This window comes from Musca domestica, unplaced genomic scaffold (genome assembly GCF_030504385.1).
Source record: "Musca domestica strain aabys unplaced genomic scaffold, Musca_domestica.polishedcontigs.V.1.1 2, whole genome shotgun sequence".
Taxonomy (NCBI): domain Eukaryota; kingdom Metazoa; phylum Arthropoda; class Insecta; order Diptera; family Muscidae; genus Musca; species Musca domestica.
In genome coordinates this window covers 26,845,752-26,871,854 of record NW_026712249.1, presented here as the reverse complement: position 1 = coordinate 26,871,854, position 26,103 = coordinate 26,845,752, and the positions used below count along the sequence as shown (strand labels likewise).

Here is a 26,103-nt window from a genome sequence, read left to right as displayed (position 1 = left end):
GATTTTAGCGTCATTATTTACCGGAATTTATTGTCTATGCATGTAGGTCTTCGTATAGGTCCCATATATCAGTACCTCCCTATATTCGGTATTTTTCGCACAGCTCCGATATAACGGTTCCTCCCTATATACGATATTTTTATGATTTTAACTACATTATTCACAGTATATTTCAAGTTTCGAATTTGAATATGGTAATGGCTTAAGACAAACAATGCCTATGTAGGTCCACGTCGTATAGAAAATTGAAAATTTCCAACTTCGTTCCGAATGGTGGAGAGTATTCAAAATTCGGCCCGGCCGAACTTACTGCTTTTTAACTTGTTTCAATTTGACTTACAATTTTGAATTGTACATTTTCTAAGTTTTTCTACACTCCGCAACACTATTTGGTTAGGGTATAGTCTTAGTTTACTTGTTTAAGAATATTTTACTAAGAAATTCAAGAGATACAAATATTTCTCAAGGAAATTTGTGAATTTTTTAATAATGAAAATTCTTCAAATATATTCTTGATTTTTTAAAAATATTTTGAGAAGGAAGAGTCGTTATTGGAGAATTTTTAAAAATAAATTTAAAAATATTGTCGTGAATATGTTTAAAGGTCAGATTTTTTTGGAATTTTTTTAAGAATATTTCCTTAAGGATTTCGCTGCTTTTGAAAATATTCTTGGATTTGTAAGAAAATTATTTCAAGGACTAGGACAGATCTTTAGACATTTTTTTTTTCAAGAGTTGTCAAAATAGAACTCGTGGATTTTTTATTTTGGACTCGTGAATGAGCATGAGATAGATTAGAAAATTTTAAGTTACAATCGAGATGGTAACTACCTCGCTTGGAGACCATTCAGTCCATGGTGATTATCCTGCGTGAAAAAGAAGAAGGAATAAGCTGAATGTAAGGTAATATATCTTTATTGAGAATTAGAAAGAGGCATCGAAAAAAGATGTGACTAACTCTCGTAGTCTTTCCCCTGATAGAGCAGGACAGTGTTTCATTCTCTTCCTCATTCTCACAGAGCCAGCAGTATTCGACGTTAGAACTATCCTATTTTTGATTAGACAATGCAGTGGCCTGCTAGTATCCCTATTGTTAACCGCAACGTTGATTTAATCATCCTTTTTACATATCGGCGACTTCAAGGTCTGTTGACTTCGAGCCAATCTTTCAAGCCTCATTTCCTTCAACATTACAATGATCAGGTACCCAACAAAGCCGGATAGTAGTATGCAGATTTCCAAGAGCTGTGCTACAACTCAAGACCGCGTCGAACTTGATTTTGAGTTGCTGAGCCGCTTGACTATCCACATAAATAGCAACCGGCTTAGTTATTTTATTCTTCATAGTTTTAATCAATTCTGCCGCAAAGATCTCTACTTGAAAAACACTGACCTTTCCATCCAACATGTAGAAGTAGGCCATTCATAGTTGCTAATTTTCGCTTCGATCCTCAAATCCGTCCGATTAGAGTTAGTTGCGTAAAGAGGATATTCTCTTAAAGAATATTGCACCAATATTCAGAAGAATATAAGAATGGTTTTGATTTGATTTTTCACAAACTGCCACAAAAAATAGTATTTTCCAATATTTTTTTGATTTTTAAAATAAATTTTTTATTTAATATATATTTTTTTTAATCTTTAAGCTTATTTTTTACAGTCTCTCAGTTCGTTTAGAGTGAATTTTTTCAAACTATTTTGTCCTGACTTCCTTTGAAATTCGGTCATACCATTTCTACTTTTGCTCTAAAAATGTTAAACAAAGGCACACAATTCCCCGCCGAAAACGACTAAGGTTGTTGATTTTTGTCCATATTTTTAAAAAAGTCCAACATTTATATTATAAACAAATACAAATCTTATCTCATTTGCTCTCTCGTTTCAAACGAAGTCGTCCAAATAATAAATTCTTATTTATTTTGTTATTTAGCGTTGGTTAAGTGGTTTAACGTCAATGTATTTAATTGCAGTCCGTGATGTGTAGACCGAAATTAAATTAATTTGGACTGATATAAGCTATTTGGTGCACAAAACCCTGATATCGGATAAAGATATATATAGGAGCTATATCCAAATCTGATCAGAACTCGATAAAATCTGACATGAGTATTTGTGGGCTGTATCTGATATCTGGTACCAAATATTATTGCTGTGGAGTGCATAATACACATGTGAGGGACTTAAAACCCTTAATCGGATTGAACATATATATGGTAACTATATCTATATCTGAACCAATTTTAACCAAATTTGATGTACTTTCTTCTAGACAGAACTCCGTCGGATGTGTCAAAATTCAGGTAATTTGGACTGATATTGGATATTTGGAGAAAATTGTCTGTGCAGGTCAACGTCTTCGTATAGCCACCATATAACGGTACCTCCCGATATTCGTTGTTTTGATGATTTTAGCTACATTATTCACAGATTTTTTTTTTCAATTTTCGCTTTTGAATATTGTAATGGCTTTTGACAAAAATTGCCCATGCAGGTCCACGTCGTCGTGTAGACCCCAATATAACGGCTACATTCGGTATTTTTAAGATTTTAACAGAATTTTTAACGGATTGAATTCGTTCCAAATTTTGGAGGTCATTCAAAGTCAGCTTTGGGATTGGGATTATTTTCTTTGAAATTGTTGACCTTTTCTAAGGTAGGTACAGGTAGGATTCAACCAGTACTGCTCATCTACGAACTCGATCTAAGTTTTATAAGCCAAACCGGGGGCTCCCTTCGACAGTTTTCGTATGCATCAAATGGATGGACGGATAGACACCTCTAGATCGATTCCCATTTTGTAACCATTCGCGATAATATTCTCTTCCGGATTTCACCACATGAGCAACGTCGAAGTGTTCAGAGCATACAGAAGATGTTGCTTTATATTCTACCTGGCAAACGTTACTCCATTCTGCCTTTGACACTTCATCCTTTGGACCCGAAAAAATGTACCCCTTCCTGGAATCTCCTTCTTTCTGAATATTTGGCAAATTCTCATTTTCAAATTCACAAATTTTCCTGTTTATTTAAAATTTATATAGACTTTTCTTCAAATTCCATTAATAATTAAAATTATTTCGAAATGTTTTGACAAGAACGTCACAATTTTGTGTTTTTATTCATAGGGCGAATTCACAATATATTTTGACAGAAAACTTGGTCGTCAGATGGTCTTACTGGTCCACCTTAGTTTAAATAAAACACAATTTTCTTATTTTTTGTCATTTCATCAATTAACTATTTATTTGTAATAATCATCATAATATTTATCTGTTGTTTTTATTTATTTTTTTTGTTATTGATTTGTAATTATTTCAGTTTATATTTCATGTCGTATGTAATATGTATAGTTGTTTGTATATTTGTTCTGCTTGTTTATTATTAATATATATGTTTGTTTATGTCATTTATTTCATAAATACTATGTATAACATATGGTTCATCGGTTACTCCATTACCTTCATTTTCTCTATTTATTTGGGAATAAATATTTTGTTGCCTTAAATAGTTGCTGATTTTTTTTTTAATTCTCATCATAATACAATTTGCCAATAAACTTAGAACAGAGATAATTAATTTAATACAATACATTTTTGTTAAGGATTAAGGGGTACGGGGGAAAGTGGGAATTTTGAGTTATTTGAATTTTTCTTTAATATCTTTTAGTGTTGCTTAACAATTTAGTTATTTTACATCGAGTTAGAGATTGATTTTATAGCTGTTTCATTTGAATTCTATTTAGAGTGTTTTGTGGGTATATAGTAGTTATGGAATTTGAATCTATGGAAATGTTTATTTTGGTGATTTTTTTGAGATTATTTTTATTAGTGGTTCCATGAAGTTTTGGATTTTTTATTTATGATTTTAGGAATTAATATTTAACGTTATACTTAAATTCGTTTTACAATATATAACATTTAAAATAAGACATAATTTTTAATATCATTGTTCTAATATTGGTATTATTTTTCATTCATGGGTTTTTAACAAAGTAGTTTTATTTTTGCTTTAATTGAGTATTTTTTTTTCATTTGCTTCTTGTTGCTTTTATTCTAAATTCAATCAAAAATACATTCACATCAAATATTTGTTCAAATTGTTTTATTTTAAATACTGATATTTAATTTTGTGGGAGTTTTAAAAAAGAGAGGACAGAGTTGTTGGGAATTGAGTTAGAAGTAGATGAGACGATCTGAAAGTATTTAGGTTTGAATTTCTTAAGAGTGTTGTTAATATCATTACTTGGAGTTTTCATTGCGAAAACAGGCTCCGAATGTCAATTAATTTTTTTTAAAACTAACCTCCAAGTCAGATTTTTGTTTTTGAGTTATTAGGATTTTATGAAGAAAAGGCAGGTTCTTTGGTGATATTTTCAATGACTAATATTTAATTTAGTGACGAGATTTAAATTGCTTTTTTACATATCCAAGTTGCCAATTTCTTTTTGTTATAAAGTTATGTCAATGATTATCATAATTACATCAAATAATCTACATTAAGGAATATCTCTCACATGATGGTTGGTATGATGTGGTTTTTATTTCCATGTATGTATGTATTATTTATGAAACAAAGGAAAATATTTAAAATACAATTTTATTCATCGCAAACACACAATGGTCATATTTTTGTGGGCATTTGTTCATTTCGTGGATCTGGGCTAGTTTTTCGCCATATTCATTTCAGAGCTCAAATACAGTAATCATATAGTAATAAGAGTTTTGAAATGTGTAATCGTTCTAAACTATGTTCAACATAGAGTTACATGAGCTTTCTCCACAAACTGTTAGAGCTTTCTCCACAAACTGTCAACATTACCCAAACTGCACTAGTTTTTAATACAACAAAGGAAGAAGCGGTTCTAACATAGCCAAAGCTATTGTCAAGTCATTAAATTTAAATCTCATTAAATTTATAAAATCTGAGTTCGACCGACTGTGTTGCTTGTTATTATCTTTTGTTGGAAAACTGGAAAAATTCTAGAAGAAAAATACATAAAAGCGAAATATCTTGAAATCAGACGGACATTGACGAGTTTTAACTACAACCGCCGATGTTATACGCTTTTTGACTGACTTAAGGTGAGAAAACATAAAACGTTGTTTTGACTGGCACATGTGATAAAAAGTATGAAAAAATTAAAAAATGGCTCAAAATACTACAAATTCTATATTAATATCATTATGGGCATCTTTTTATGCGATTTTTTTTTTAGATTTTATAATTTTATGCCAAGAGGGCCTTCTGAATTGATTTGTCAAAATCGGTCCAGACATTCTTGAGATACAAACATTCTAGCTAACATCCCCTTCCTTTGTATATACACATTGTATATATTTCGCTACATATATCCGATATATTTACTATCGGCATCGACGTAACGGTCAGAATAGACCCGTTCGTTTATTTGTCATTTCGCCGGGATTAAAAATATTTTCGGTTTAATGGAAAAATTTTACCCGATGACCACCAAAATTGGAAGATCCATATATACTTTCATATATGGGAAACCAATATTTCGAGGTGTTACATAATTTTTGGCTCAATCAAACTTATAATACCCCCAACACATAGTGTTGTAGGATATAAAAATGCTTTATGTATTTAGACAAAAACAAAAGTCGAGTTTCGTATCATATACCTTATGATTTTTGTTTCAACAGTAAGTGGACTTCCGATCTTTAGGCTTGAAATCGTTTTTGATTTAAATTTTCTAATCCAAAATCAATTTTGATTTGTGTTTTTACACACTTGGTAGAAAAATGAGCTACAAACCCCCAGTCGCAGAATCGAAAGTCAATTTTTACGAAGAGTCGATTTTTACGATTAATCGAACTCAGGGATATAGGTGATCACACTATCTTATTTCAAAGACAAGAACGTTTCTCTTTCTCAACCCCGCCCCCTCTCTTTCTATCTCTGCAACCACATATTTCTTTGATTCGCTGACTTTGTTAGTACCAAGTGGTTTTCTGCCAGAAACTGAAAACGAGAGATCCCAATGTAATTTATTGAAATATATTTTGACTTTCTTTATAATTATTCAAAATGTTGAACCTTTGTTAGAAGGAGGCTACCAACGTTATTAACAATTTTGACCCAGGAGTAATCTGACTTATTTCATCTTCATTGTAGACCTATAGTTGGTAGAAAATTGAGATATGCGAAATTTAAAGACAGGCAGACTAGTCACTCACATTTTATAAGAGTTTTAATTATTCTAAACGTTGTGGTCCCGATCTTGTGTTGTTAAAAAAAATTGAGGTACATGAGATTTAAGGTGAATCGGACTTTTATTTTACTTTTTTAAATTTTTAATTATGCAAAAATTTTGACCTTTTTGTGGAAGGTATTTGATGGAGGTACTAATACACCTGACCCAGAGGTCACGGTTTACACAAAATTGGAAAATCCCTTTTTGTTTTACAAGGTACAATATTTTCTGTGAAATTTTCGACCTATTGTGTGGGAGGTATCGAAAGGAGTGGAACAATATTGTCCATCTCAGAATTACCATGTACCAAGTTTGGATCATGTCATGTTTCTGCCCGCTGATTGTATATCTGGCGGTATTGTTATATCCGGAGACTATACCAAAATATGAACCTATAAAGACCAATTTCATTAGCAACACTTCTTTGCACGTAAAATACATTTGAGTAAAATTTTATCAATCTTCTTAATTTCGTCCAAAAGCAAGAGTTATTTCTCCAGACGAACAGACAGACACACGGATGGACATGGCCAAATCGACATATAATTTTATGCTGATCAAGAAAATACAGGGTTAGATGAAAAAATTGCAACCGACTTCAGACTGTTGTCATTTCTAAGCCACGCGTCCGACAGCTGTTAAAATTATTCCAGTGACAGCTCATTATATTGTCTACAAGCGTATAAAAGCAAAAACTTTCCAGAAAAAGCGTGATTTCTTTATATTTGGCTGGAAACCCACAAATGGCTTGGACATTCCAACAGGACTCAGCACCATCCCAATCAGCACGCGCCACGCACCAAGAATGGTTACAAACTGACTTTTGACTTTGTTGCAGTTATTTTATCTCACCCTGTATTATTCTTTTCCTTCCTGCCACTTCCGCGTTTTAAGTCCTAACTAGACGAATAATTATTTTTCGAACAATTTTAATATCGATTCACTTTTGGCTCCGACCAATTTTAAATATTTTCCAAATCCTCGGGCTGGATTATGTTTTTTCATTTATAACTTATATTTTCCTTGATATTTCTTTCCTTTTCATATTTTCATAGAACAAGAATTGACGCCGTGGTCACATTTTCAGCCGTCGTGGTTGTAATTTTTTATTTGTAAATTTTATTTAGTATACATCTTTCTATGTATGTTAATAATTTGGAATATTCAATAGATAATTGTAGTCCCGAATTATGGGCATTTTAAAGGACCAAATTACAGTAAGAGATGCACTCCACTTCAGCATTTTTCGTGAATAATCCAGCCCCCAAACTTTTGGCTTTTTAAACAACATATTTTCCAGCAATTCTATGTTTCTCATGGTGGAGCTTATAGAAAGTTCGGCCCAGCCAAACTTAACTTACTAGACCTTTTTCAACTCAATTTCCGCTTAATACGTACATATTATTTTCATATAACCCAAAGGGACAAACCTTCCCATTTTTATTCATTCCAAGGCTGCCTTATTTTAAAAGCCCAAAAATTCCAAAAAATTTTTAAAATTCAAAACAAAACGTCTGAAATATACTTTGTTCATAATATATATGTATGCCTTTAATTTCGATAATATCATTGCATTTGATGTGTTTTGGTTATGTAAGGATGTATGTATGTATGTATACGTAACGTTGTAACAGTAAAGTTCAAAATGTATGTCATGTCGTCTTTGTCATGTTGCCAAATGGGACATACATAAATCTCTAAATAATGTTATTGTCAACTAAGTAAGTATGTGTATGTTTACCTTAATGTATGTATATATGTTTAAATATATTTATATATTTGTTTTTATATATTATCTAAGAGGATTCGGAACAAGTTTCTCTTTTCACTAAAAATAAAATATATATGTATGTACGATTTTTTTTAATGGAAACATGAAAATTAAAAAGTTATGTTTCTATATATGATTTCCTATATGTCATTTTAATGTTTTTCTTTCGAGTGATTATATGTATATATTTTTTGTTTGTATATATGTATTTGCTTTTCATTTGTAGTCAGGAGAAAGTGTGTTTTTTTAGTTTAATGGGTTATTTATATTTATTTCTTTTATTTATTCATAATAATTTATTTACTTTTAAACATTTAACAATTATTTTTAAATTATTTTCTTCTTGGAACTTTAGTTTGTTTACTGTTGTTGTTGTTGTTGTTGGTTTTGTTGTATTTTTTGTAATAATATTTAAGCTTAATTTATAAAGATCGTTATAGCAGTTGTATATATATTTTTCCATTTCCTTCCTTCCAGTACTTATTTGGTATTTAAATAATGATTTGTTATCTGATTATTATTATTTTTGGTTTTTTTTTCTTGAGTATGAGTATATATGTATGTATGGTATGTATATAAATATCAGTGTATTTTGAGAGTTTTAATTAATTTTTTGGCGGATGGAAATGCAGGTTAGATCAAATTTGTTGCCCATATTTAAATCTCGAGACCAATGATTTTCAGCAGGACCTAAAAAGCATTCCATCCATTTTTCCATTTTTATTTTCCTAATATTTAAATAACTTTTTTAAGCAACAAAATACTGTATGTGTTGTTTCTTTTTTTGTTCTCACTGTGTTCCACTAAACTTGTCTATGATTTTTTGTTTTCAAATTAACATTTTGTTTTTTTTTGCTTAAATCTAATTTGAATCCGAATCTGAGTCACTTGGTGGCGGTACTGGTGATGCTGCTGGCTTTTCTGCTGGTTCCTCGCGTATTGGCCTTGTGGCTGCCAAATAGGCATTTGTCGACTCTCCATGGGTTGTTTCAATGCCCACTCTGCAAGGAAATAATAATTTTATTAATTATTCTTTAATTATTAAATTCATTTAACTCACTTATATTCATGTCTTGCCAAATATCTGACATATTTCTCTGGCGGTTCATCCGATTCCGAATCTTGCACGCTCACCGAACGTATTGTGGTATGCGAGACCTGCGTTGCTGGCATTGTAAATTCGACGAATGCATATGGCGCCAATTCACTTGGGATTTGATCGTATGACGTCAGAGCCATGCGACAAACCAATTGATGGGTTGTATAGGCACCTAAAATTGAAAGGTAAATATTCCTTTGTCTATGAAAATCCTCTAAAAAATCCAAAATTGACAAATAGTCTTTGAAAATCCACAATTTTATCTCTGAGATTATTGAAACAATATTCTTTGAAAATCCAGGAAACCTTGAAAAATATTCTTCTAAAATCCGCGATTATAGCTCTAAAAGTCCTTGAAAAAATATTTTTTACAAAACCTACGAATGTAGCTCTGAGAGTCCTCGAAAAAATTTCTTTGAAAATCCAAGATTATAGCTCTGAGAGTCCTTGAAAAAAAATTTGGAAAGCCAACAAGTACAACTCCGAGAAACCTTGAAAAAATATTTTTTGAAAATCCACGGTTCTAGCTCTGAGAGTCCTTGAAAAAATATTCTTTGAAAATCGTTGATTATGTAACTGAGACTACTTAAAAAAAATCTTCGAAAACGATTATAGCCATGAGAGGCCTTGAAAAATATTATTTGAATATTTACGATTAAAGCTCTAAGAGTCCTTAAAATATATTTTCTAAAAATCCACGATTATAACTTTGAGAAACCTTGAAAAAAATATTCTTTGAAAATCCACGATCGCAGCTCCGAAAGACCTTGAAAATATATTCTTTGAAAACCTACGGTAATACCTCTGAGAGGCCTTAAAAAATATTCTTTGAAAATCGACGACTGTAGCTTGTCAGAGTCCTTGCTGAAGTATTTTTTGACAATCCACGATTATAACTCTGAGAGTCCTTGAAAAAATATTCTTTAAAATCCACGATTATAGCTGAGAGTCCTTCTGAAAAATCCACGATAATAGCTCTTAGAGTCCTTGAAAAAAATCCACGATTATAGCTCTTAGAGTCCATGGAAAAATATTCGTTTAAAATACACAATTATAGCTCTGAGTGTCCTTGAAAAATAATCTTCGAAATCCACGATTATAGCTCTGAGAGTACTTTAAAAATATACTTTGAAAATCCATGATTAAAGCACTGAGAGTCCTTGAAAAAAAATTCTTTGAAAATTCACGATTATAGCTGCGAGAGTACTTGAAAAATATTCTTTGAAAATCCACGATTAAACCACTGAGAATCCTTGAAATTTTTTTTTTTGAAAATTCACGATTATAGCTCTCAGAGTCCTTAGAAAATCTACGATTATAAATCTGAGAGTATTTAAAAAAATATTATTTAAAAATCTTTGATTACAGCTCTGAGAGTCCTTTTAAAAATATTCTTTGAAAATACTTGATTATACAACTGAGAGTCCTTGAAAAAAAATTCTTCAAAAATCCACAATTATATCTCTGAGAGTCCTTAAAAAATATTCTTTGAATATCCACAAATCTAGCTCTGAGAAATTCTTTGAAAATCCAAAATTATCCTTGAAAAAATATTTGTTAAAAATCCAAGCTTATAGCTCTGAGAAGCCTTGAAAAAATATTCTTTGAAAATCCTCAACTATAGCTCTGAGTATCCTTGAAAACGTATTTTGTGAAAATCCTCGATTACAGATCTAATAGTCCTCAAAAAAATATTTTCTAAAAATCCACGATTATAGCTCTAAGAGTCCTTGAAAAAATATTCCCTGTAATTCCACGATTATAGCTCTTAGAGACCTTAAGAAATAGTTCTTCAAATATGTTCTTCTAAAATCAAGATTATAGCTCTCAGAATCCTTGAGATAAAAACCACGATGTTAGTTCTGAGTGTTCCTAAAAAAATTCTTTTAAAATTCTCGATTTCAGCTCTAAGAGACCTTGAAAAAATTGTTGGAAAATCTGAAATTAGAGCTCCGAGAGACGTTGAAAAAATATTCTTAGAAAAACTACTCTCGGAAAATCCACGATTATAGCTTCTTTTAAAATCCACTATTGTGGTCTATAAGTTCTGGAAAAAGTATTATTTAAAGAATCCTGGTAGTGGTCTGAAAGTCCTTAAAAATACTTTTTAAAAATCCAGGATTATGGTCTAAGAGTTCTGGAAAAAGTATTATTTAAAGATTCCTGGTAGTGGTCTGAAAGTCCTTAAAAATATTCCTTAAAAATCCACGATTACGGTCTTGAAGTTCTAGAAAAACTATTATTTAAAGATTTCTGGTAGTGGTCTGAAAGTCCTTGATAAAATATTCTTTAAAAATCCATGGTAGTGGTCTGATCGTCCTTATAATATTCTTTAAAAATCCCTGGTAGTGGTCTGCTAGTCCTTAAAACATATTCTTTAAAAATGCAAAATTAAAATCTGATAGTTCTTAAAAATATTCCCAGAAAATAGTTCATTACACCACCATCTATATTTGAATTTTTAAAATGTTCTATGCCCTAGGATATTATAATATTACTTTCTATCAATACCTCTATTTTTAGGCACATTAAATACAACTACTCACCTTGACCCTCCTTTGGCAAACGTGGACAACGCCAAACAATGGCTCTGTGATGATGTTCATATTTTGCCTGGCCCGAAGTCACTTCGATAAGTGACTCCTGCAGTGTATCTACAGCACCCAATATTCGTTCAATACCCTTAATTTTACCGGTACGTCTGTGTGCCGATTTGACAGAACCATATCTAGAATGGAGAAAATTTATAAATGCTCAAGGGAATTAAATATAAAAAATACAAAATATCATTAATAATAAAATAAATGCAGGCAAATATTGTTATTTATTTAAAAATGAGTTATTAAAACTGCAAATTTTAGATTTGATTTTAATTTAATTTTAAATTTATGTAAAAATTAACAAAACTTTATTTAACAATGAACTACATTTCAAAACTAATGTCAATACAATATTTTTTTAATGTTATTTATTTAATTGTTAATTTCTCACTAATTTACTTTAGTATGATTTATTATTAAATGTGTCACTTTTACACCATTCGAATTCACTCAACTATTTGTTTATATACAAATGTATGTATATGACAGTATGAATGTCAATTTAATTAATTTACAGATTGATAGGATAGAGATAGTGGAGTAGAGAGCAGATTTCTGTAGTTTTTTGTAAAGTCTATTGGTATTGTGTGGTTTCTATGTTGATGTTAGACAAAATCCAAAAAAAGTTGTCCATTTCGTTTCGTTATTATTACAAAACATAATGTAGTCAAGTTAAAATCATGATCTTATTCGATTCAACTTTTCTCGACCCTCGCTTTTAATCGATATTACCTGTGTTAAAACGTAGACCAATTTTAAGAAACTACAAAAGTGATTGATAATTTGCTAATTGAAATCCCCGAAATCTGAATTCCGTTTCTTGTCTATAAGTAACATAAATAATAAGTTATTCATAATTAATTATACATCAGAAACAGAATATTCGGAAATATTTAAGCCTAAGTCATTGTAAATGTAAGACTTATTGTGTGCTCTGTTCCTGTACTTTTTTTATTCATTTTCAAAATTTGTCAGAGAACTACAACACCCACAAAATTAAACAATATCTGAAATTTTTGGCAATTCCTCAAAATCAACATATTAGCCAATTAGAATGTGAAATAATAAAACGGCTTTTTGCCGAATTCAAATCGTATTCTGTTTGACTGTGACAAGATGCTCTTGACTTTTATTAAATTTCCACGATTTTTAGACAATGATTTTTTGTGTCAAAAAGTCACTAAACACGCTTGTACGAAAAAAAAACATTATCAAAGCGATCATAAGGGTTCTTCGAAAATAGCTGGAAACACATAGAGAGTGAGTTGCAAAAACTGCAACCAAGACTGCTATCATTTCTAAGCCTACAGTTTTTAAAATTATTCCAGTGACAGCTCATTATAACAACAGGCGTATAAAGGCATTTTGGTGAGAATTTTCCAGAAAAAAAGTTATTCGTAATGGAATTCAAGCGTGATAGTGTGTTTTCTTTATATTTGGCTGTAAAACCACCAGTGGCTATCGTTAGAGCACTCCAGCATTTAAATGTGTCTCATAGCATCGCTCGTTACCGTGATACTGGTGGCGTAGCCCGACGTCAAGGAAGTGGACGGAAGAAAACAGCAACATCAGCAGAAATGGTTCGAAAAGTAAAGTAGCGACTTCATCGAAACACGCGTCGCAGTGGCCGAAAAATGGCTTGTGAGCTGAACATATCGCAATATTCCATTCGGCAAATATTGAAAAATGAGCTCGGGGTAAATTCAAAAAGTGCAATAACTTACACCGCAACAGAAAGAAAAAAAGGACTCAAAAGAGCTAAAGAGTTCCTTCGCTTGGCCGAAAGTGGTGAACTGCCGGATTTGGTTTTCTCCGATGAGAAAACATTCGATGTCCATCAGTTTGTAAACAAACAAAATTATCGTGTTTACTTGCCAAAGAGGTCAGCTGAAAATGTGGACCTTCGGTTGGCCACCAGAACTCAAGCGCCGTCCATGGTGATGGTGTGGGCCGCCATAACAGCCGATGGTCATTCTCCGCTCGTATTAATCGACTGTGGCATCAGAATATATGCCGAATATTATCGCGAAAATATTCTGGAGGGTGTATTACGCACGCAAACATTTTGGCCGCAGACCTTGTATATTCCACTCAGCACCAACGCGCCACCCACGAATGGTTACAAAATGAGGTTCCTCGCTTCATTTCCAGCGCACAATGGCCACCAAAATCTCCGGATACCAATCCGTTGGACTATTGTGTCTGGAGTATTTTGGAAAGCAAGGTTGGCACTAAAAAATACCAAAGTGTCGATCACCTCAAGCTAGCGTTTCGTCGGGAATGAGCCAAAATACCGCAGAGCAACATTCGGGCAGTGTGTGACGGTTTCATTGGCCGTTTGAAGGCCATAATTTGTGCCAAAGGTGACCAATTCGAACAAATCTAAACTTATTCTAAAATTTGATGCTATTTCCGAAATTTTTGCTTTCATCCAATAACATTTAAAAAAATGTAAAAATTATAGCGCGTGACTTTGTTGCAGTTTTTTCTATCTCATCCTGTATTTAACTATAGCTATATCTGAGCTGTATTTAACTATAGCTATATCTCTGCAAAAATCCATCTCATTTGGGCGATTACGACACATTTGGCGAGCAATATATTTGAATTCAAACGAAGCTATATCAAAATCTTAACCGGTCCCAATAAAATTTGGCTGAAGTGTTTCTGAGCAGTATCAGATATCTAGTACCAAATATCACTGATTCCACATATTACGAATGTGAGGCACTGAAACACCAATTCGAATGAAACATATCTATGGGAGCGTTGGCTATATCACATCCGATTTGCAACAAATTTAGCATACTTACTTATAGACTAAATTTGTTCGGATGTTCTCAAATTTATCAAATTTTGTCTTTATTACGCATTTGGTGCACAATAATGCTTAAATCGGGCAAATATATGTATGGAAATATATCTAAATCTTTTCCAATTATCACTAATTTTAATAGGGTTCGTCCAAACAAATTATCTGTGCAAAATTTCGTCTCAATCGAACAATAAATGCGGCCAGAATGTGATTCTATGAAGGTCATCAAAAGCAAATATCGGTCTATCTCGTTTTATTTTGGCTGCTACAAACAAATGCACAAAGTACCCTAGTGTGGTGTCGGGTATAAATATTCAAAAGATTATTTCCCTTTTAGATGACTGTTTGTATAGACTTTCTTTAAAAAATATTCACATTGAATGACCTATATCAGATTTGTCGTATCTAAGTCAAATCCAACCTCTCATTCTCTGTTTTTATTGGGGAATTTTGAAAGTTGACTCAACATTATGTATTGTCTAGGATTGTAGTACGGTCATTCTTCTGCGTAAATGAGCAAGGAGTTATGTTATCTGACCATGTTAAAGGAATTTTTGTTTACAACAATTTAAGAGGAGGTTATTGGCAACAGATGCAACAGAAGTAAGATCTGGTGTGAAGGTGGAATATATAAGACCACTCCCTCTGTGAAAAAAGGCATCCGATTGCCATCAAATTTCACATATCCCAATATTGTTAACAACACAAGATCTCTTGTGAATGTGGTGAGATCGGCCCACTCCTTCAGGTGCCTCCCCCACCAAAGATCAAAATGTTGTGAAACTTGCCATAAAATTATAAAATAATAAGAATTCAAAAAATATTAAATTCTTGGATTTCATTGCATATGATACTATATATATATCCGATATCTACCTATATACGTTCAAAAAATGTCCATCAATATAGAGGTCAGAGATGTCCTTTTCATTTAACTTAGCATCAAAAATGTTTGAGACTGTATAGAAATTTCGCAATATTCATACAAAAGTTTGGGTCCATTTCAACCTTTAAATACTGTCCGATTAGTGTATAACTGTGGCCTGTAGAGCGACTGGAAAATTATGGGAAATGTAATACTGATCATTTCCAACATATATACAACACAGTGAGTCTAGGACCAAATTTCAAGTTGTTGAGAACTTTACGTCTAAAGCCTTCAACACTACAAACTACCAATTTTACAGGTTTTGGCATATGGACAGGCCATAATATTGGAATATGAATTGTAGCACAGCAGATTTCACAATTTTTTAAGTTTTCTCAAATCATCGCATCTTAATATGATATAAAGTCAGTAAACATGAAAATCTGAATACTATAGTTGAACAAACATTTTTCAAAATTATTTTATGCTTTTTCGATATTCTATGGACTTCTTACAGTGCATATCTCTAACCACTTTGGGGAAGTGCAGACGAAAACAGGTGTGGGATTACATTGTGGATCTCTATGGATCAACAAATATGGGGTGGGATGGCTTAAGGAAGGGTGTCTTAAATATTTGTATAATATTTTAATAATATTATGGCTCGGTAATATTCATAAATTTTGATATTAAAATTTAATAAAACAACTCAATAAACATATCGACCCCAATTAGTATAAATTCTTTTAAAAAACATTTAATTAATTAGTATCTCCAATATTGATTAGAATTAAGTTAAACAATTAATAAAAACAGTCCTGATTCAATGTTCTTTTGTTTCGGACTGCTAGAAAAAACGAAGAAAAAAATTACCTTTGATTCATATTTGGCCATGATGATGTTGAAATACTAAGCAAAGGACGAGAAAAATTGAAGATATTTAAAATTGGTGGTATTTTCCCAGGTTTGTTTGTATGTGTGTTTAATTTAATGTTGGTGTTGTGGTGGTGGTAAATTGTGGACAAGAAAAACATGTTGTGTCAATGAGGAAATTAGGTGTAAAAAAAGGGTGTTTTTGTTTAGGTTTGTTTGAAGTTGAAGAGGAAACGAAATAAAAAACGTTAAAAATAAAGGGAAAGTTTGTTTGTTGAGAGAGGTAAAAAGGTGGTAGTTAGGAAAATTAGAATTATTAGGAAAATTAACACATTGCCTTCTTTCACAAAAAAGGTGCTGAAATATTTTTTCGAAAAAATCACACAACAGTGCTGAATATTGGTGTTTCCAAAATGAGCCCAAACACAACCCCTTTTTCAAAACTTACAAATACCAGATTTAGAGAAAAAATAGTTTTACCAAAAAACGGCCTTTACTTACCTGAAATGTTTTTCTACCCGGAACAAATATATCCAACATTCGGGTATGGGAAACCGAACCGAAACATCTTCACAGGGTATTTGACCCAATTTACGCGATGTGAAACCAGGCACCAGAATATCGGCACGCAACTCCACCTTGTTGCCGGTCACAATCCATTGGGCCTTAAGCTGTAGCGGAAGTTCACGATTTTTAGGCGGTCTTACACGGAAGCGCAGCAATTCAATATAATTTGCATCAGGGGGTTGGAATCTGGAGAACAGCAAGGTTTTCAAAATCCAATTGCGAAATAAATTCTAATACTCCTTTACAACTTACCTTATAAGTCTGGACTTTTCATATTCTTCCTGATCCACGACACTATGGAATTCTACGGCCTCCAGTCGTATCCACTCCTCGGTGGCCACGGGTATAATGTCATGGCGGCCCACCACTTCTTTACCCTGGCGCCACATGTCATTGACACCCAACTCAATCATGGGCATGCCTTTAAAATAGCAAAATTAATAATTCCACCATCCTTCACCCTCCTCCCCAATCGTCCACCCCTTACCTGTTAGGAACGCCAAAAAGAATACCCTAACCCGGGCAATTTGTTTCAAAATCTTGCCCTCAATATCCTGTTCCACAACAATTTCATCGACGGCCGTCACTTGTACCTCCTCCATTTTGTAGGTCAAGGCCCGTTCTCGGAGGGCGGGCAAGCGGAATAAGGCCTCCTCAATACATATGGAAAATTGTTTCATATCTTCGTAGTTCATGGAACCGACCTTAAAGAGCTGTGATGATTGCGGGGCATGTTCAACGGGCAGACCCAATTTCTTCAAATCGCTGCCAAACTCCTTGACACCCTCATAGTCACCCGCAATGGCATATTGTGCAAATTTCGTTAGTTTATTGGTAATGCGTTCCGCTTTGGTCACCTGACCTGGCCGTACTCCAGGTCGTTCCTTATAGAAGATATACTGCAATTTCATGGTAAATATTTTACCAAACTGATCGTACTGTTGGGCGCCAATTTCCGACACCGAATACGAGGGCTGTAGCGGCAACTCTTGGAATGGTTGCTTATCATTGGCCGTATTGAGCAGCTGAACAACGGGTATATCATTTTGTATGACCAAACGCACAAAGATTTTCTTCCAGAACCTCTGACCCGTTATCTTTTTCTTATTCGGCTGACGCAATTGCATTTCCCAACCGGGTCCAACATAATGCAGGCGAGGGAAATCTTCCAGTGGCTGTGAAACATCCTCGTCGAACAGGGGTGTCTGTGGTGTATCCTGGGAATCTGTGCGTTTGAGGGATGGATCTGTTACACCTGGTGCTGGGAAGCCACTATCTTCGAAGGGATTTACTGCTGCCGGCGAGGTGTCATCATATTGGCCGGCTGGTGCGGCACGTGTCGGAGGTGGTGGTGCCAATTGTGGCGCCACAGCACTGGCACCCTCGGTTTTAGGTCTGATGACGACATTGAAATCTTTTTCAACTGATTCCACAGACTCTGAGCGTACCGGAGCTTTCATGGCATAGAACTCGTCATCATCATTGCCGAAACCATCAGCCGAATCACCAAAGGCATCGACACCCGATTTGGGTGTACCAAAAGCACTATCTCCCCATGCTGAAAAAATATGACGAAAATTATGATTTGTATGAGGGGGGGGTTATGAAGGGCTATTGTTTTGAAATAATGAAATCTGTTCGAATGGAAATAATAAAAAATAACAAGTAAGCGAAGGCCGATACCTTACAACACTACAAAATGTTAGGAGCCCCTTTATGTCCAAATCTATTTTGGAAGATTTCACTTTTGAAATTATGTCATGGAGCACTGCCCAGATATTACTCTTAGCATTTTGACCAGGGACATTTGCTCAATATTTTCCCACTCCGTCGTGCTTTTAGTTGTTGTGGTCCATTGTACAGCTAAATATAATCAAATAGTCATCCAAAATTTTAGATTCCCTGTTCCGTGTCGATTGGTTTCAATTGTGTGATCAGGAAAATTTTATATTTTTAAAGATCGCGTTATCACCTGCGATTTGTCTATGTTGGACTATTATTTGTGAGGTGCAGTCAAATATTAGAGTTACGCCCACCAGTCAGATACAATTAAAGCTTTGAAGGACAATATTTGTGAAGTCATAAAATATTAACCGTGTTTTTTAAAGAAATTGTTCCTCCGCCATCATATGTTCCTAAAATAAATATTTTTTAGAGACTACCGGGCCAATTTTTTCAAGGATATCTTTCCATTAAATGGATTTTGAAATATTTTTTAACGTCAAGGAAGTGGGCGGAAGAAAACAGCAACATCAGCAGAAATGGTTCGAAAAGTAAAGAAGCGACTTGATCCAAACCCGCGTTGCAGTGGCCGCAAAATGGCTCGTGAGCTGAACATGTCGCAATATTCCATTTGGAAAATGTGCACCTTAAGTTGGCCACCAGAACTCAAGCACCGGCCATGGTGATGGTGTAAGCCGCCATAATAGCCGATGTCGCTCTCCGCTTGTATTAATCGACTGTGGCATCGGAATAAATGCCAATTAATTATCTGGGTACGCCAACATTTTGGCTGCACACTTTTGACATTCCAACAGGACTCAGCACAATCGCACTCAGCACGCGCCACTCAAGTTTGGTTACAAAATTGGGCACCAAAATCTCCGGATACCGATCCGTTGGACTTTGTGTCTGGAGTATTTTGGAAAGCAAGGTTGGCACTAAAAAATACCAAAGTGCCGATTACCTCAAACAAGCGCTTCGCCGGGAATGGGCCGAAATACCGCAGAGCAAAAATTTTATGCTATTTCCGACATTTTTTGCTTCCATTCAATAACATTAAAAAAAATGTAAAAATTATGGCCTTTGACTTGGATGCAGTTTTTTTATCTCACCCTGGACATTTATATATAATTGATCACATGCTGAGGGTATTGATCTGTTGGTGAACCGACTAATAAATTCCTAGTGGTTTTCCAACACTCGGCAATTCTTCTTGTCCGGAGCCTATACTACAAGTCATGCATATTATGGTAATGCTTTTGAAGTTGATGTAAAAATCGAATATAGATGTGCATGGAGGTACCATGATATATGAATTTGGTTCCAAAGATAATTTATCGATGCACGAAATGTGTAAAAAAAATAAAAGCCATTATCTTTGTCACAGAAAAAAAAACGTTCTTCATCTTACCACAAACGTAAACCAAAAATTAGCAGAATACCAAACAATATACTCACCATCGACAGTAGGTGTAACAGCTCCCGAACCTCCACCGCCTACACTGCCACCACCGAAACCATCTAAAATACTAATATTATCCTTTTTGACCGATTCAAATTTGGCAGCAAATGCATCGAATTCATCGGGTTCGGCAAAGATATTCGTGCCATAGGCCGACTGAGCTGTATCCACCTCAGGTTCTGGATCGGCAGAGAATATATTGATGGCAGCTGTTGGCACCGCAGCTGTATCGGCCATTGAAGTGAAAATATTCTCAGCAACTGTTGTGGTCATTGTATCTGCCATTGTGGTGAATATATTTTCAGCTGTTGTGTACGCCACGCTATCGTCAGCAGCAAATATATTTTCGGCAGCCGTTGTATCAGCCATTGAGGTGAAAATATTCTCCGCTACGGGGGCTGTATCAGTCATTGAGGTAAATATATTTTCAGCTACACTAACGGTGGCCGTATCGGCCATTGAGGTGAAAATATTCTCGCCGGCTGATGTGGTAACCGTGTCTGCCATGGTTGTGAAGATATTCTCAGCGCCCGCGTCATCGGCAGCAAATATATTTGTTACCATGCCGGCAGGAGGGAATGTTTCCTCCTCCGCATCGGGACTGGCAAATGGATTGGCCGATGCTGTGCCACTGGGTGGTGCAAAATCCAAGCCGGTGTCCATGTCTTCGATCATATTCTCATGGCCAGTTATTTCACTGGCTGCAATGTCTGACATGCCACCCTCCACTGGCGAATCGGCCCCCACATGGGAAGCGGATTCAGTGGGAGGACTTTGATCGGAATCACCACTTTTAGGTACTATGGATTTGTCGTCATCTTCATCCTCGGCAGGTGGCGTTGGTTCAGTTTCAATGACCAAAGCGGGGACATCACGCAATGGTTCAACCTTGGGTTGTGTTTCCGCCGCCGGTTCAGGTTCGGCTTCAGGTTCTGCTGTTTTTGTTGCTTCTGGTTTTGGAGGTTCTGGTTCTTCCTCTTCATCATCTGAGCGGGGTAAATCTTCTACTGTGGTTATTTCTATGTCGGGCGTGGGAGCCCTTTGCTTATTGCTTAGTTCCTGCGGAGCAATGCGATTATTTGCTCCATGCAGTGGTTGAGCCGATTGGGGCTCTGAAGTTATGTTGTGAGTACTTTCGTCGGGCCGTGTTAAGACCGAATTGAAGATGGGATCTTCAACGCCTTCATAACTTGGTTCTTTGGTTGCCGCCTCAGGTTCGGCTGCTGTGGGATCTAACACCAAATCGTCGCTTAGCAGGTCTGGTTTGGCTGCTGGCTGTGCTGCTGGTTTGTCAAAGAGACTAAGTATGTCTTCCTTGGTCTTGGGAGCTGGGGGTTTGGCAGGCGGACCGGCATCAAACATGAAGAGATCATCTGGTTCCGATTTGGGGGCTTTATCGTTTTGAGCTAATACTGCTGGAGGTGTTGGCCTGGGTGGTGGACCTGGTTGGCCATGCTGACCTGGCACACTTGGTGGTGCTGGTCGCGGCGGAGCAGGTCTGGGTGGTGGAGGTCTGGGAGGTTGTTGTTTGGCAGGTGAGGCTTGCGGAGCAACGCCTTGCAGATTTCCAATACCCGTGGGTATGCCAAAGGGATTATCGACAAGGCCTGGATTTTGTCCCGAACCAATCAGGTCCGCATCGAAGCCCTGCGTATTGGCCGATGAACCACTGTCCGAACAATCAAGGAGGTCGGCTAAGCCACTGTCTGGTGTGGGGCTAGGCGAGTGCAAGTCCCGCATTGATACAGGACTGGGTGAGCGTGTAGCCGGTATGCGACCCAACAGTTCGGAGCTGGCCTCCTCCATTTGATGTGACACAGTGGTGATGAGTTCTTGGGTTTGGGGTGGTACCGGTCTGGGGGGAGGACCCTTTGGTTTGGCGTCCTCCTCTTCATCGGCTGTGGATTTAATGCTCAGCACATCATCTTCAGCTTCAATGGTGGTGCCAAAGAAGCTCATTGCCGGATCAATATCGGCCACTTGGGCATCGGCTTCGGCATCACCATCGTCACCAAAGGCAAATGGATTTACGGCTGCTTCGGAGCCAAAGGGGTTGTCATTGTCCGTGCCGCTATCCGTGGCGCCCGATTGTACGAGGAATGGATTGACGGTGGGGTCATCTCCCATACCCCCCAAATCATCGTCCATTAAAAAGGGATTTGCCATTTTTGTAGAGAAGTTTCTCTGCGCGTGTGTATGAGTAGTTCGTTTAGTGCTCTATGAGTTCGTTTTCCAACAGCTTAATTTCGGTTTCTCCGGGCTGTAGGTTTTCAGCAATTGAGGTATCGAAGGGATCAATTTCCTCAGCAACAACTATGTTCTTGTGGGGTAGTTGGGGTGTCAACACCTTATCCCCCAAACCCAGTTCCTGGGCGTCGGTTTGGGTATCTAAAACGCCTGTGGTTATTTCCGCCTCTCTCTGTGGCAGCAGTTCGTTTTCCAAAAGTTTAAGTTCCGTCTGGCCAGGCCTTATGTCGGCCGCAATGGATGTATCAAATGGATCGATGTACTCCTCGTCAGGCAAATCTTTACTCTCCTGGGCCGGTGTCAAGACCTTTATGGCAATATCCTCCTTTACGGCCAATAAATCTTCAGCAGGTACTGGTGTGGGTGGTGCCCGTGGATCAAAGTCAGGATCCGAAATGCTATGCTTTAGTGTGGGATTCGACAACAGATCGTGTTCCAAGTGTTTGAGCTCAACCTCAGTTGGTTTGGCTTCGGGTACGTACGAGGTATCGAATGGATCCTCTACTTGGCTATTATCACTGAATCCTGCCTCACTGGGAGCGTAGTAAGGTGTTAGCGGTTTCTTGTTGTTGCTAGCACCCTCTGCTGCGCCCAATAAATCGGGATTTGGTACCAAGAAACCAACTGCCTTGTTCTTAAGGGTTAGGCTGAGGGATGACTTGCGACGCACCGGATCAAATTCCTCTCCCTGGGGTATGGCCTGTACAACTGGTGGTGGCCTTGGAGGTGGTGCCTTTGTGGCGGCTGCTGCCGGTGCTGGTGCGGGTTCTTCGTCTGCCCGGGGATCAAAATCGGGATCACTTAACGATTGTTTTAATGTAGTCTTGGAGGCCTGAATTATTACACCCACCACAGAGGTGTCGAATGGATCAACCTCGGCCTTTTCCGATAGGATTTTAGTTATGACCGAGGGTGGTGAAGGACGTTCGGGGGGAGCTGACTTCTCCTCAGCCCTGGGATCAAATTCGTCGTCTTCTTCGAGTACTGTGGTCTTTTTGATTACAACTTCGGCGTAGTTGGTGTTGAAGGGATCGTCGTCTTGATTTTCCTCTTCCTCGTCGTCGCTGATGAAAACGACACCGGGCGGTAGATTGGGGGGAGGTGGACGTTTGGGTTTACCTGAAAGAGAAAAGGGGAAATTAATAAATTTTAAGGGAAAAATATGTGATTAGTTACCACTCTCTTCCTCCTCGGGGAGTTTCTCAAATTCCGCCCAATCGGCAGCTGCAAAATCGCTTAGGACCTCTGCCTGGGGCAATGGTATTTCTGTGATAACTTTTACTTCTTCTTTTTTGTTCAATGATTCCGCCGCTAATTCAGCAAATTCATCATCCTCTGGATCCTTGAGGGTATCGAATTCCGATAAATCGGGCAGTGCAGGCTCCGGTTCTTCGTCCTCGTCTTCAGATGGTGGCTTCTTGGGTTGTATGAAATTCAAATGTAACGAAACGCTTAGATCAATGGGGGCGTCTGGTACATCATCGACCAGTTCATCCAAGAGATTTATTTGTGGCTCTGGGGCAATGAGATCCTCCTCATCGGCATCGGCAAGATCAACAGAATCGCTGAGCAGAAGGTTTTTAATGCCCTTGCGTAGCTTCCTTTTTGGCTTGGCAAGTTCAAGGGCCTTTTCACGTTCTACCCTACCGGAAAGGACTTCAACGGCCGCCCCAAGGCTGACCAATTTCTTGTTGCCCTTGGCCTTATCCGCCCCAACAATTACCTTTTCAGCGTAGGCAGTATCAAAGGGATCGGGACCGTCGTCAAATTCTAGGACGGGAGAATCAGGAACAACGGCTAGCTGGACCTCTCCGCTAGTTATGGCATCAACGTATTCGGTGACAAAAATATCATCAACCTCGGCGTCGTCTTCCGCCTCCGATTCCGAGAGCTCAACAACAGCCTCAGCTAGCTTGTCACGCTGGGCTTCGAGCTCGGCTGCCTTGCGTTTCTCCTCCTCTAAACGCTCGGCCTCACGTTTGGCTGCCTCCTCTTCTTCGAGACGTTTCTTTTCGGCTGCCGAGGGAAGACGTTGATAGAAGGACTCTTTTTTGATGTGATCTAACTCGTCCTGGGTCTTGTGGAGAACTGTATCAACCTTCGAGGTGAGTGCCTTAAATTTGGCCCACTCGTCGTCTTCGGCTGTTGTGGTGGTGGTGGTTGTTGTTGCAGCCGCCTGAGAACCGTTTGCGGATTCCTCGTTCCTTTGGCTGGCAGATTCAGCGTTCGCGTGCGCTAACTCAGAGGTCGAAGCAGTATTTGATGTTGTAGCTGTTGTTGCTAAACCTTCAACATCTGATGCTGCATCGGATTCACCGGCATCTGATTTAGCAGCAGCAGCCTCCTGCTTGGCCTTTAGTTGGCGTTTGTACTCTGCTAGTTCTTCTTCGGTGAAAAGTTCTTGATCCTTTTTGGACTTCTTCTTTTTCTTTTTTAGACCTTTGGGTAACTTAAGCATTCTCTAATTGGGGAGACATCGAAAAACGGTCTAAACGGAGGATGAGAGAGAGAAAATATTTTTTTTAATTTGAAATTTGAAAATTTTTTTAAAATTTATGTGTTTTTTTTTTCGGGAATATTGGTTATGGCATTTTGTTGTATCTACAGAGGACAAAACATTTATGGAAGGATAATGAAGGCAACATTGAACAAAATAAAAAGACACAGAACCTTGAAGGACATTCTATGTACATGTAATGCGTAAGGAAGTTTTCATGGTCTTATTTTTAGCCAACTCACCCATGCCATCACCATCATCTTCTTCTTCTTAATTTTCCTTATTGGCAATAATACAAACCATAAATACGTTTATAAGAGCATGCAACCCACTTTTCTTCCCCGGATGTCTTCGATTTGGGTGTGGGGAGGCGGGGGGTTTTGGTCTCTAAGACAATGATTGATAGAAGATAATAGATTCACTTTAGAATTCACCATACATGGTGGAGGTTGTTGGTTGGTTTCCGCATTACTTCAAACATGTGTTTGGCTTTTCGAACACAACCAGCCAACGAACTACCACCACTGGACTGCTGTTATTGTTCGTCGCTCGGGCTCAGTTATTAGGCAAGTATGTATGTGTGACACAAAGTGTGTCACAGAGAATCGAAAAAAAACATAATCATAATAATACCGCTACTTCGAAAAGTAGGCGAATGAATGGCACAAAAAGCAATAGGCAATTACGAACGAATGAGCATGTTTAAGAGACTGGCAAATTACGAAAAAAGCACACTCACGCACTTTTTCTCGGCTCTACAACAACGGCGACGAAGACTACAACAACGGCGATGAACGACACAGCAGATACAGGAAAATCTATATTCCTTTAGAGACACACACACACAGAGACACATATGAAAAAATTTGCTTCTTTTTTTTAGGGTAAAGGGAAAAATCGATTAAATCTCAAAGTAAAGAATTTTCAATTCAATTATTGCCACTTAAAACCAATTAAAATCAACTAAGCAATTTACTTTTTCCCTTAACCATTCTCAAAGTAGCCAAATAGCCTCTTATGCTCCGCTTTTCAAGGCAAAGAACATTTACAAAAATTTAACAATTCCTTGGAAAATCTTTGCAGTTCTTAATTCTTGGCAAAATTCCATTCAATTTTAAATCGCCTTAAACATCAAAACTTACGTCTCTCTTCGTTAATAGGAATTGAAAAAATTGAAAATCATTAAATTCTCTTGATTAACTTTTGCAATAGTTTTTAATTTCTTTGTAATTTTTTTATATTTTTTTCACTTTTTTTGCCACACTTTTTGGTTACGTATCACCACCACGTATGAGTTATCGGAAAATTCTACACTGAATGATGAAAAATTCTTGCTCCCACAAAAGTTTTCACATCTAAGACTCAAAA

General features: G+C 36.7%; 2 protein-coding genes across 5 annotated transcripts; both read right to left on the bottom strand.

The window, feature by feature from the left end:
• Positions 1-3,710: 3,710 nt before the first annotated feature.
• LOC101900769 (protein stoned-B) lies at positions 3,711-22,157 on the bottom strand. 2 transcript variants are annotated; one of them, XM_011297567.3, is made up of 8 exons: positions 19,988-22,157; positions 17,295-18,365; positions 17,060-17,228; positions 16,742-16,993; positions 16,241-16,276; positions 11,631-11,812; positions 9,046-9,256; positions 3,711-8,986 (listed from the first exon to the last, which is right to left on the bottom strand). In XM_011297567.3, exons 1-8 carry the CDS (start codon positions 22,155-22,157, stop codon positions 8,848-8,850), a joined length of 4,230 nt encoding a protein of 1,409 aa, XP_011295869.1. In that variant the 3' UTR covers positions 3,711-8,847. The 2 variants fall into 2 exon arrangements, with proteins under 2 accessions (XP_011295869.1, XP_011295871.1); XM_011297569.3 differs by lacking the exon at positions 16,241-16,276.
• Positions 22,158-22,200: 43 nt separating this feature from the next.
• On the bottom strand, positions 22,201-26,060 carry LOC101900463 (protein stoned-A). Of its 3 annotated transcripts, XM_011297579.3 has the most exons (4): positions 25,878-26,060; positions 24,978-25,122; positions 23,415-24,726; positions 22,201-23,357 (listed from the first exon to the last, which is right to left on the bottom strand). In XM_011297579.3, the coding sequence occupies exons 3-4, from the start codon at positions 24,694-24,696 to the stop codon at positions 22,201-22,203; spliced, it is 2,439 nt and encodes an 812-aa protein (XP_011295881.1). In that variant the 5' UTR covers positions 24,697-24,726; positions 24,978-25,122; positions 25,878-26,060. The 3 variants fall into 3 exon arrangements, with proteins under 3 accessions (XP_011295881.1, XP_011295884.1, XP_005176338.1); XM_011297582.3 differs by lacking the exon at positions 24,978-25,122; XM_005176281.4 differs by lacking the exon at positions 25,878-26,060 and having other exon boundaries at positions 24,978-25,871.
• Positions 26,061-26,103: the final 43 nt, after the last annotated feature.

Bases quoted from the DNA above. Each gene is read 5' to 3' on its own strand.
- LOC101900463 (XM_011297579.3), bottom strand. From the start codon at position 24,696: ATGCTTAAGTTACCCAAAGGTCTAAAAAAGAAAAAGAAGAAGTCCAAA. The intron at 23,358-23,414 runs GTAACTAATCAC...TTTCTCTTTCAG, and splicing joins CCCCGAGGAGGAAGAGAGTG to GTAAACCCAAACGTCCACCT.
- LOC101900769 (XM_011297567.3), bottom strand. From the start codon at position 22,157: ATGGCAAATCCCTTTTTAATGGACGATGATTTGGGGGGTATGGGAGAT. The intron at 16,994-17,059 runs GTAAGTTGTAAA...GCTGTTCTCCAG, and splicing joins GAAAAGTCCAGACTTATAAG to ATTCCAACCCCCTGATGCAA. The intron at 11,813-16,240 runs GTAATTTTTTTC...TCTCCATTCTAG, and splicing joins TGGCCAAATATGAATCAAAG to ATATGGTTCTGTCAAATCGG.